Source organism: Hipposideros armiger, unplaced genomic scaffold (genome assembly GCF_001890085.2).
Source record: "Hipposideros armiger isolate ML-2016 unplaced genomic scaffold, ASM189008v1 scaffold_690, whole genome shotgun sequence".
In the NCBI taxonomy this organism is placed as follows: Eukaryota; Metazoa; Chordata; class Mammalia; order Chiroptera; family Hipposideridae; genus Hipposideros; species Hipposideros armiger.
Window position 1 is genome coordinate 249,526 of NW_017732040.1, and position 13,424 is coordinate 262,949.

Consider the following 13,424-nt stretch of genomic DNA (forward strand, 5'->3'; position numbering starts at 1 on the left):
ATACAGCAAAAGCAGTAACAACAGGGAAGTTTATATCATTACAAGCCTATCTCAAGAAACAAGAAAAATCCCAAATAAACAACCTAGCTTACATCTTAAGCATTAAGAAAAAGTACAAATGAAGCCCAAAGGCAGAAGGAAGGAAATAATAAAAATTAGAGTAGAATTAAATGAAATGGAGTAAAAAATTAATGCAACAAAGAGCTGGCACTTTGAAAAGATTAATAAAATTGACAAACCCCTGGCTAGACTAAGGAAAATGAGAAAAGACACAAATAAACAAAATCAGAAATGAAAGAAGAGAAATTACAACAGATACCACAGAAATACAAGGGATCATGCAAAAATATTATGGACTATATGCCACCAAATTCAATAACCTAGAAGAAATGGATAAGTTCTTAAAAATACTGAATCATGAAAAACTGGAAATCTAAATAGACCAATCAACAGCAAGGATATTGAAACAATCATCAAAAACCTCCCAAAAAGCAAAAGTACAAAACCAGATAGATGGCTGCACTAGTTAATTCTACCAAACATTCAAAGATGACTTAATATCTGTCCTTCTCAAACTCTTCCAAAAAACTGAAGAAGAGACAATAACACTTCCTAAATCATTTTATGAGTCCAACATTATCCTGACAGCAAGAAAGGATAAGGATAACACAAGAAAGCTACAGACGAATATCTCTGATGAACACAAATGCAAAAATCATAAACACAATACTCACAAAGCGAATACAATGCATTAAAAAGGTTATACATCACAATCAGCTGGGGTTCACTACAAGGGTACAAGGATGGTAAAACATAAGCAAATTGATCAATATGATACACCACATAAACAAAATAAAGGATAAAAATCATACGATCATATCAATAGGTGCAGAAAAAGCATTTGACAAGATACAGCATCCATGTTTGATTAAAACCTAAAGACTCCACCAAAAAACTCTTAGAAACAATAAACAAATACAGTAAAGTTGCAGGATACAAAATCAACATACAAAAATCCATTGCTTTCCTGTATACAATACTAACAATGAAATTTCAGGGGGAAAAAAACAATTCTTTTGCAATTGCAACAAAAAGAATAAAATATCTAGGAATAAACGTGGTTTTTTTTAAGATTTTTTATTGGGGAGTTGGGGGGATGGGAACAGTGCTGGGGAACTGGGGGAAGGGGAACAGACAACCCGCTGTCATTTTTTGTTCTTCAGTCTAGCTGTGGAGGACGCTGCCCCACTGGCCCAAGTTGGCACCATCATTGCGCTCTTCCTGGGCGAGGCAGACCAGTTCACCGGCCTCCAGATGGTCGCCCACCGTGGCCGCTGGCCGCTCACGCTGGCTGCTGGCTACACACAGTAGCCCATGGCAACCCACTGCCACAGGGGCTGCAGCCTACGCCGTCGCCGCCGACTCCCGGCAGCCCAGCTCCAGGTTGAGCTGCCGCTCAGCATCTCAGCCGTGGAGGGCAGTGTCACTGGCCCCCACATGCGGAATCCAAACCGGGGCCCTCTGGCGTCCCAAGCCAGCCCTCAACCATTGCGCCACTCGGCCGGCCCTAGGAATAAACTTTAAAAAGGACCTATACACTAAAATACATTATTAAAAGAAAGAGAAGACACAAAGGTGGAGCAGAAGAAGAAGCAGACTTTCCACAAGGTCACCACCTACCACAGCACGGACCTTGACCAGCTGCTTAACATGTCCTATGGGCAGCTGATGCAGCTGTACAGGGCCCAGCAGTGGCGGTGCTTGAACCAGAACTAGCAGAGGAAGCAGCAGTTGCTGCTGAAGCGCCTGCTCAAAGCCAAGGAGGCACTGCCCATGGAGAAGCCTGAGGTGGTGAAGATGCACCTGTGGGACACAATCATCCTACCTAAAATGTTGGGAGCATAGTGGCTTCTACAATGACAAGACCTTCAACAAGGTGGAAATCAAGCCTGAGATGATCGGCCACTACCTGGGCAAGTTCTCCATCACCTACAAGCTGGAGAAGCACAGCTAGCTAGCCTGCCACTGGGGCAACCCACTCCTCCTCAAGTAGCCTGCTAGGCAATAAATGCACAGAATTCTCTTTAAAAAAAAAGAAGAAAACGCAAAGAAATGGGAAGATTTTCCGTGTTCATGGATTGGAAGAATCAACATAGTTAACATGGCCATATTACCCAAAGCAATAAATAGATTTAATGTAATCCTCATCAAAACCCCAATGGCATTTTTTTAAAGAAACAGAACAAAAAAATCATCGTATTTGTATCAAAACAAAAGACCTCCAATAGCCAAAGCAATCCTGAGGGGAAAAAAAGAACAAGGCCGGAGGTTATCACACTTCCTGACTTCAAATTATACTACAAAGCAACAATAATCAAAACAACATGAAATTGCCAGAAAAACAGACACACAGACCAATGGAACAGAACTGAGAACCCAGAAATAAACCCACATATATACAGGTAAGGAATATTCAACAAATGAGCCAAAAACATACAATGGAGAAAAGTAAGTCTCTTCAATAAATAGTGCTGGGAAAATTGGAAAGCCACATGCAAAAGAATGAAACTAGACTGTCACCACACAGCAAATTTAACTCAAAATCGACCAAGGACCTAAATATAAGACCTGAAACAATAAACTGCATAGAAGAAAACATAGGTATTAAACTATGGGCCTTGGTCTTAGAGACAATTTTATGAATTTGACCTCAAAGGCAAAGGAAATAAAAGCAAAAATAAATAAATGGGACTATATCAAACTAAAAAGCTTTGGCACAGCAAAAGAAACCATCAACAAAACAAGGAGGCCATGAATCAAATGAGAGAAGATATTTGCAAACAACACCTCCGATAAGGGGCTAATATCCAAAGTATATAAAGAACTCATACAACTCAACAGCAAAAAAACAAACATTCCAATTAAAAAATGGGCAGAGGGGGCCGGCCGAGTGGCTCAGTTGGTTAAGAGCTCGCTCAAGAGTGCCAACTGTGAGCGACAGGGTTGCCAGTTCAATTCCCGGCCCGAGCTGAGCTGCCACTGAGTTGCCAACAGGTGGCAGGATGGCTCAGCTTAAAAAAATAAAAAAAAATTCAAAATAAAAAAAACTGAAAAAATGGGCAGAGGACCTGAACAGACTTTCTCCCAGGAAGACATACAAAGGGCTACAGATACATGAAAAGATGCTCAACTTCACTAGCTATTAGGGAAATGCAAATCAAAACCACAATGAGGTTCCGCCTTACACCTGTTAGAATCACTATTCTCAACAAGACTAGTAATAACAAGTGTTGGAGAGGCTGTGGAGAAAAAGGAACCCTCATACACTGCTGGTGAGAATGTAAACTGGTACAACAACTATAGAAAACAGTATGGAGGTTTTTCAGAAAATTAAGAATAGAGTTAACATATGACCCAGCAATCCCTCTTCTGGGTATCTACTGAAAAAAAATTGAAAACATTTACCTGTAAAGATTATATGTACCCCTATGTTCACTGCAGCATTATTTATGATGGAAAAGACATGGAAACAACCTAAGTATCCTTCGACAGATAACTGGATAAAGAAGAAGTGGTACATACATACAATGGAATATTACTCAGCAATAAGAAAAGATGAAATACTGCCATTTGCAACAACATGGAGGGATCTTGAGATTATCACGCTAAACAAAATAAGTCACACAGAAAAAGTTGAGAACCATATGATTTCACTCATATGTGAGATATACAACTAAAATCAACAAACAAACAAGACAAACAAATACTTGTAGATACAGGCAGCAGTTTAGTGGCTACCAGAGGGTAAGGGTGAAGGGGGATTAGGTAGAAGAGGGTAAAGAGGGTCAAATATATGGTGATGGAAGGCAATTTGACTTTGGGTGGTGAACACAGAATGCAATACACAGGTGATATAATACAAAATTGCACACTTGAAACCTATATAACTTTAATAGCCAATGTCACCCCAATAAATTTAATTTTTAAACATGGGGAAAAAAAGGGCATCCAAAGAAGACAGATTACCAAAGTGTGATCAGGTGAAAACATGCCAAAATGAGGAGAAAAGATTAAAAGGAGGTGAGAGACTACTGCCATGGACTGAATGTTTGTGTCCCCGCCACCCCCCGCAAAAAAATTCATGTGTTGAAGCCCTAACTCCCAGTGTGGCTAGATTTGGAGACAGGGCCACTAAGGAGGTAATTATGGTTAAATGAGGTCATATGGGTGAGGCCCTGAGCCTGCAGGATTAGTGTCCTTACAAGAAAGCTTTCTTCTCCCCCTACCAGCCACCCCATTCACACACACCAAGGAGAGGCCATGTGAGCGCATGGAGAGAGCATAGACGGCCATCTGCAAACCAAGTGGAAAGCTCTCACCAGACACCAACCCTGCTGCTACCTTGGCGTTGGACTTCCAGTCTCCTGAACTGTGAGAAATAAATTCCTGTTGTTTAAGTCTGTGGTATTTTGTTATGGCAGCTCTAACAGACTGATACAACTACTAAAGATTTCTTTACACCCCGCTAAGTTGTTCCTTGGGCTGATTACTATAAAAAAGTTTTCTTCTTAAATACAACTCTCTCTTACTTTATTTTCCCTTACTCTAATGTCAAAGGAAATACAAAACAGTATGGCTTTTTCCACACTTCTCTCATTATTCTCACTTTTTATCAACCTACTAAACAATATCTAACTAAAAAAGAAACCAATATACTATTGAAAAAAATTTATTGAAAAACCAAAGAAAATTAAATTTCTTACTTGTTCTTTTCCAAGTGAATAATATGCTCTTTTCCTTCAGCTTGAATGACATAAGATACCTAAATGCACAAAGAAAAAGAACAATAAAACACCATCTTATAAGTTACTTTTCAACAACAGGTATTTATAGGACACTGGAAATTCCATCCTTAGTTAAAATAATTTGGTATTGACTGAAACTGTTTTATGGGAGAAATTTATATCTGCTCTTAAATAATAAAAATGTACTCTGACCATCCCTGCCTTCCTTTAATAACCTATTGTTGAAAATCACTTGCACATTTATCTAAACTCCTCTTAAATTCATTTATAATTGAGCTATAACTTTGGGGATTATTTTCATTAAGTCCATCATGTATTACCTACAATATAAAGTAGTTCTTCCTTTTGTTTAAATGAAATGGTCCTCTTAGTTTCATGCGATTATCCCTAATTCTAGTTATCTGCAAGTTGAAAAGAAATTCATACACCCTTACAATTTTATATCTTCACATGATTTACCATATTTCATCAACTCTAAAACACACTTTTTTCCCCACACATGAACATCTCTGAAATCAGGATACATTGTACAGCAGTCTGACTGGTAGCACTATGTTTTTTTTTCTTAATTAGCGGTACATTAAATAATAGCAGGCCTTATAACAAATGGCATGTCAGAGTCAGTGAATTGAGATGAGGCAACCTCAAGCTCATGAGATCCTCTTCTCTACCTCAAACAACTCTGAAACAACTTCCCCAGCAACTCACCAGTTCATTAACCAGTAGCAGTTAATGTGATCACTGGAACCAAGAGATTCAACTTTGCCTTAACTCTTTAACAAAAGAGAAAGTTATCGAGGGACTTAACAAACAATATTATCAGAAGTGTCCTCTTATTTTCCCTACTGTGTCTGGACTCTAAGTTAACATCTTGTCAAGAAAAGAGCCTGATCCCCTCTTCTAGGGCACATCAACGTCTGACTTCTAGGCCTAGACCAAATTCCAGATCCTGGCATTCTACTTCCATGTCCTGAGTGGGAACCTGAGAATTCTTTGTGATCTACCTGTATCTCCAATGAAGCATCAAAAATATCAAGCTCCTTCCATCGCCATAGTTTTGACATGTGCCTTCCTATCCTTTATGCTCTTGGCCATTCATCTGATATAAAACCATCACTGTCATCTCCTCTGAAGAATTCTGAGAGTCTGAGAATTGTTTCGTGATACTATATTCTTTCCCCAAATATCTTCCTGGATTGCTCATTCTCCTCCTTCTCGTCTTCACTCATGGGTCACTTTTCTCAGGAAGGCCTTCACAAGCTGTCCTACTAAAAAATACAAACACACCTACCCTGCCCCTATCCCTGCTTCTGTACTCCCTATCCTCCTTCCTGCTTTTAATTTTCTCCAGAGCACTTCATGCCAGCTTATGCCATCTATATTATTAATCTATATTATTTATTATCTCTTCCCCCTGCACTAGAATGAAAGCTCCAAAAGGGAATGGATTTTTGTCTGTTTTGTTCCCTCCTGTATCCCCAATGCCTAAACCAAGCTTCCACTTCTCCAAATATTTATCAGGGCACATGAATGACATTTTTTATGATCACAAGTATCGATGTGTACAGTACTGATGAAGATACGATTAGAGACACAATAAAGAAGAAAACATAGTTCCTGCGCTAGTGAAGAAAAGAAACATAACTAAGCAAGCACAAGTTAATTCTACTCTAAGGCAAAATAACATCAAATGGTAGAACACCCAGCTCAAAACAAAAATAAGGAGAAATTATAAACTGTTCCACTCGAAGGAGATCTTAGAGTCATTTATTTCTTACTTGTAGAGGAGTAAATGGAGTTGAGTGATCTGCCCAATTAGTGGTAGTACCCAGAGGGAGGGCTGAAATTAAAAGCTCCTGATTCTAAATTCCAGTGTTCTCTTTACTATGCCCAGTCCCTAAGGAATGTGTAAGCTGCTGTATATTTATTAATATATCAGCAATTCAGAGGTAATAAGCTCTACCCTTCATTATCTGTTATTGTTATTTTACAATCAAGTTAAATTATAGTTCCATAAAGTTGAAGAGTTTGCAAAATCAGTTGAAGTCCCAATATATTGTTTCTGAACTTTATTGTAAGAAAAAATAGTATAAAAAATAATTTTTGTGTACTGGTTGCTCCATTACCAGCACAGTGTGTTTCTTCCAATATGGACACAAAACTTACTTCTGAGTAAACATTCCCAGATACATGCATGTGACACACTACTCCAGCATCTGTGAAGATATAGTACGAGTATTCCACCTATCCCAAACTAATAGAAAGGTTACTTATTATTATTATAACAAGACCACTATAACCATCACCAGTCAGTTAAGGGTTACAAAATTATGTAATCAGCATCCTGCCCTTATCCTAGAATTTTATTTAACTATTTAATTGTTAAGTTTCAAGTTGACCATTTTGTCTTTAAAAAAAAATATATCAAGGATCAATACTTAACTTTTACTCGAATAACGTCCAATAATCATCAGTGCCATCTTTATGGTGCTGTACTAATCATTAGCCAACATCATTACCCACTGAATGAATCACTACTAAAAATAATACCCTTGTGTTACAAAACTTAAATTCATATATATTTCTCAAGAGATAACTTACCTGTTTTGAATAGGGCCTACGGGCTTCTCTTCGCTCTCTAGTTAATCTCCAAGGAGTTATAATTTCATAAGAAGAGAGGTGTGAAGTCTGTTGAAAGCCTACAAAAAAAGAAATAACATATTATATACCAAGTGAATGTGAAAACCTACTTGCTACCAAAATATAATAGAAATCAAAAGCTGAATGTTCAAATCAGAAAAATCACCTGATTGTTACTTTGTGAGGGTGAAAAGGGTAACTATTGCATTGTTCTGTACACCTGAAACTAACAATAAAAATAAAATAAATAAATAAAATAAAAAAGAAAAATCACCTGACATTCCCATATTAAAATATATATGCATAGTTGTACATGAAATTATCAATATACTAGATAAGAATGGGGGGGATGTATTTCCTAAAAAAGAATGTCAGCCTTTCTTCAAACAATATATACACACAATCATTTTCAAACAAGTTTTAGCTATAAACCCCAGCCATTTTTCTTAAAAGGAACCTTAAAACACACACACACACACACACACACACACACACACACACACGCGCGCGCGCGCACAAGCTGCTTTGGTGGGGAAGTGTGTTGGGGAGAGCCATCTGAAGCCTAGCAGCATTCACTCATCTCCCATTTCCCACCCTCGTCCGACATGAATTACATTCCCAGGTGATATCAGGATATTTACGAAATGGACAAGGACAAGAAGAGGGAAAAGTTACTTGTAATGCCTGATGGATTAACTCTTAATAAAACACACACTCAACAATGCAGCAATTATCTCAAAAATTACTGCCATTGCTCTGTCATAAAAACATAAACTTTAGGTAAAATTTATTAATAGTGAAGAACTCAAAAGAATTACGCAGACTTACTCCCAATTCCAATCCTACTCAGTTTACCACACAGTGGAGTCATATCTAAGTGGGGCTTGGATTCTGAAGCCATCACTTGAGCAAAAATTTATTATAATCAAAATTGGCCACACAAATCCTTTAGGAAGACACCCCATGTTGGGGTCCAATACAGTCTTTCAATATATCCAACATAATCTCTTCTTCTTCCAGCACCACTGCCAAGAACTGTCAATTTTTTCAGTGAACTTGACAAAGTAGTGGTCACCATCTAAGGACCATGGATAAAAACTCCATATCTGTTATAACTCTATATATTAAAACCACATCCATATGCAGAGGCTTAAGACTGGCATACACAAACAGAAAGACAGAGAGAAGATCATGCACATCTTCCACTTAGCGGATCAATTTAGGAAATAAATTCATTAAGTGGAAATTCTTCAATAAACAAATGCCATGAAAAGGAAGAAGAGGGGACCTTCATAAATTAAAAGAGCCTTATAAAAGTACAGACCTGTTTAGAACCAAATTCAAATAAATTCAGGGTAAAAAAAAAAATTCTGAGACAATCAGGGAGGTTTTAACACTGTACAGATATCTAATGGTCCTGAGAAACTGCTGTTAATTTTTAAGTGTAATGAGAATATTGTGGGTAAGGTTTTCTTCTAAAAGTCCTTATGTCTTGGAGATTCATTTTGATTATTCAAGGACAAAATGATATGATGTCTAGGGTTTGCATCAAAATTATCCAATGTGTGTTTGAGGGATAAGATTGAAAGAAATTATATTAAAACTGGGTAATGGTACACGGTAGTTCATTACTCTTTTCTCTACTATTGTGTATGCTTCATATTTTCCATAATAAAATAGTTGTTTTTTAAGCAGTTACTTATAGGGAGTGGGATGAGGGAGAGGCTTTTACTTTTCACTTTATAAAACTCTGTATTATAGTGTTCATGAAACATTGTATCACATGTCATATATATGACACTATAAAGTGTGTCATAAACAAACATGTAAATATCACAAGTGAATGTACCAATTTTGTTTAAAGTAGCTACCACAATGGAATAGAACCAGAGAGTAATGAGATAAGGACTTGGACTTTATTTCCTGCAGTCTTGTATGACTGTATTGTTTGAATTTGTTTCTATAATGAGTGTATATTTTATAGCCCCTGTGTTACTTTTGAAATTAAAAGTGGGGGCAAAAAGAGTGTTTCTTCAATAAAAAGCATAAACTAGTTAAAGTGCTGATTATCCAGCATCTCTCAATAGCTCCTTCCTTTCCAACAGCCTCATTAACCTCATACCTAGACTGTGTATACCTTCTTTCTCTCTTCTTCCACCTTCTCTTCCTTTGGATCCAATCTATATATTCATTCACTCATTAATGGTCTTATGTCCCTCAGATTTCTCAAAATACAGGTTAAAATGAAATATTTACACCTAACTTTCTCTAGGACAACACTGTACATATATAAAAATGTCTGTAACCTTGTCTAGCTTGGGATTTTAAAAGATACAGTGTAAACAGGAAAACATAAATCATATCATATGCAATACAATCACATCCTGCTAACAGTTTTCAAACGCTTTACCTATCAATCCCTTGGGTCTGATAATACAGCATATTATACTATCTAAATGTGGCTCCATGTCATTACATAAAAACACCAAAAATAAACTCCAATACTCACAAAGCAACCATGGGCTCATCTATGGCTTATTTATGAGATACTATGATAAAATTATTCATATATTTGGAGTTGTCAACTGGGAACCATGTCAAAAGAAATCCATGGCCTTAAAAGGTGCAGGCTTCAAATCACTAAGGAGGAATATCCTCATCCAATATTAACTGAGGTAAAGGACTTTTTCTTCGCCCAGAATAAGCCTTTGAATGGCCTTCAGTTTCTAAAATTCCTAAAACCACAAGTTTCAATATTATCATTTATAATTTCATTCTGGATCATGATAATCTGTTCAACTACTAAGACAATCTAGAAGTGGTGGCAGGAATTAGGTGGCAAGAATAAAATGTTTTCTGTGGGTACAAATTAAAAATTCTGTGTGATAAAAAGTAAATCAGGGCCTGCAGAGTGGCTCAGTCAGCTAAGAGTTAGCTTAAGAGCACGAGCTCTGAGCAACAGGTTCACTGGTTTGATCCCACATAGGCCAGTGAGCTTCGCCTGAGCTGAGCTGCCGCTGAGCTGCCAACAGATGGCAGGATGGCTCAGCTGGTGAGAGCACGTGCTCCTAACAACATGCCTGTTCAATAGTGGGCTATGTTCACCCGCAGCTGGGACTGAACTCAGCACCTTGAGCTGAGCTGCCACCCAGATGGCTCAGTGGATAGAGCATGTGCTCTTAACAGCAAGGTTGCCGGTTTGACTCCCGCATGAAAAAAAAAAAAAAAAGTAAATCATCCTGTACATTTTATGCAACTTCCTATGCTACTTCCTGTAACTCTATAATTACAAGGTCTGACAATTAAGTTCACGAACTCATCCTAGAAAAAGTGCTACATACCTCATTGCTGAATATCACTACAGTCAGTCACCTTCGAAGTACTCCCCTTGGGAAGCTATGCACCGACACCAGTGCCTAGCCCACCCTTCAAAGCAATTTTGGAACTCTTTTTCTGGAATGACCATCAGAGCTGTTGTCGTATTACCCTTGATGTCCTGAGTGTCATCAAAATGCCTTTCTTTCAATATTTCCTTTCTCTTCGGGTAAAGAAAGAAGTCATTGGGGGCCAGATCAGATGAGCAGGGAGGGTGTTCCAGTACAGTCATTTGTTTACTGGCTAAAAACTCCCTCACAGACAGTGCCGTGTGAGCTGGTGCATTGTCATGACGCAAGAGCTACTTTGGGACCATTTTTGCACACACTTTTCTCCTGCCAAGATTTTCAGTTAAGATTTTTCTAACTGTTTATCAATGTTTACTTGGTCTGCTATGTTTCTCCCAGTCAGCCAATGACTGACACACAATTCGATGAATTTTTGCAATATTTTCATCAGTTCTGCTCGTTACTGGCCGCCCTGACCTCTCTTCATCAGTGACCCGTTCTCTCCCCTCAGAAAAACATTTAATCCATTTGTACACTACCATTTTCTTCATGGCATTATCCCCATAAACTTGGGATTAACTTGTCTCTGATTTCACTTCCACTCTTGGCAAGTTTAACAAGAAATTTAATATTTGTCCATTGCTCTAATTCAAGCTCAGACATTCTTGTGATGGCACACAAAAACATGCAACAACAATAATGAACGCCACTCAGCGAGACACAGCCACACATCAACATGAACACAGCTGTAAGACACTGATATACCAAGGTTATGAAACCTTACTGTGCTGTTTATACAGTGCTGCCAATGTAAGTGCACAGTGGCAAGTTCGCAAACTTGTCAGACCTCATATTTCAAAATAAGTTTTTAAGTAAATCATTACAGGCAACAATATGTATGCTAATAGACTCGGACAAATGTTACACTAGAAGCTAAACAACATGCAACTAAACAGACATTTTTTCATCACAATTCAGAAGCAAACATCACAGAGAAAAAGAAATGCCTCAGAAAAGAGAACTACAAATGAGCAGGCAGATATTTAAAGAGCTGTCACTTTGAAACAGGTTAAGTGACTTTACAAGGTCACATGGCTAGTTTCAGGCCGGTGAAACTATTCACTGAAACTATGGATGTTTTATCCAGATTGCTAGCAAAGACTAAAAGTCCAATATAGGAATAAAAGATACAATGTTCTATCCTTCCTTCCCATTTTAAAGCACAAGTCGTGTTTTTTGGGGGGAAAGCCCCAATTAATCAAAAGGCTTTCAAAATTATAGCACCCCAGAATAACTACTGTATGTAAGAGCAATTATTCTGATACTGATTACTTGATTTTAAAATCCAACGATCTGCCTTCTGAGTGTCATAAGGAGTTCCAAAACATAAGAAATGTACATATTTGGGTTATATTATTCAAAACTAATATACACTAGTTATATGAAAATCCTTCCTGTATTTTTTTCAAAATTTCTTATGTCGAGTTCTTGTTTCTTTATTTTCCTGTTCATACCTTGCATAGATTTTTCCATTCCCTTTATTTTTTTAACTCCAAATAGTAGCACCTTCTTATGGGAACCGAAATAACATGTTTCCCATGTTACTATAAAGGAAGTGCATTAATATTATTTCTATAAAGCTTCAACTTCAGCATTTTTGACACCTTGGGCCAGGAAATTCTTTGTTGTGGTGGGGGCTATCCCACGCAATGTAGGATATGAAGTAGTATTTCCTGGTCTATACCCACTAAATGCCAGAAGCACCACCAGGGAGACAACTAAAGATATCCCCCAGATGCCTTCTGGAGGCAAAATTACCTCCAGCTGAAAACCACTGGTATAATATATGGTTCATAATGAAAATCAAAATCTTAATACAATCAGCACCAAGGAGAACACAAACTGTTGTATTAGAATTTGACAAAATATACACACCGTCAAAATTCACACTACTAGAAAACATGGACCAGACATAAAAATAAGATTTGAAACATGAAAATTAAAGTGTCTGAAACTTAGCAAAAGAAAGGAAAAGGTGTTCGTTTCACTTCTTTCTTCCTCTAACTCTAGATCTTTTTATGTACTGTGTTTGGGAGGAAGTCTAATAGGAGGAAGTTCAGTAATAGTAGCTATAGCAGAGGGAAAATAAAAAATTCCACCTAATTGCAAAGCAAACAAATGTGAACTCTCAGCCAAGCCAAGGGCTTTTCTCCTGTCCTTCCTGCCTATTATGTAAACAAATAACCACCTTTAAGTACTTTCACTATAGAAAATAAACACAGGTTCCACATACAGGTTTATTATCTTATGAATAAGGTAATTCTGTTGTCCAAATTATTTCTTGAAGACAAATTGTAATTAAATCCATGAAGCACTGTTATTTAAGCCACATATTTCCATTCCATTCACAAGGTCAGTCCCAAATAAACATATATCATATATCAATAACTATCTTAAAATATAATTATAGCTTCCACAGCTATGTCCTATATTCTTATATTTTTGAGTGTTACAATTCATTTTATATTTACATATATTTACATTTGAAAAGAAACAAGGCTTTTGCTATTGTTTGTAAGTGCCCCTTTTGGACAAA

General features: G+C 37.4%; 1 protein-coding gene and 1 pseudogene across 3 annotated transcripts in view; one reads left to right on the forward strand and one right to left on the reverse strand.

Moving 5' to 3' along the window:
* Positions 1-4,495, forward strand: part of LOC109373145 (40S ribosomal protein S15 pseudogene) — an 11,689-nt pseudogene extending 7,194 nt beyond the window's left edge.
* Positions 1-13,424, reverse strand: part of ADAM9 (ADAM metallopeptidase domain 9) — a 98,875-nt gene that overhangs the window by 81,310 nt on the left and 4,141 nt on the right. For all 3 annotated transcript variants that reach the window (XM_019626824.1, XM_019626825.1, XM_019626826.1), the window contains exons 2-3: positions 7,407-7,504; positions 4,764-4,822 (exon numbers count right to left, since the gene is read on the reverse strand). In XM_019626824.1, the coding sequence (XP_019482369.1) occupies positions 4,764-4,822; positions 7,407-7,504 (157 nt within the window). The remainder of the gene's footprint in view (positions 1-4,763; positions 4,823-7,406; positions 7,505-13,424) is intronic.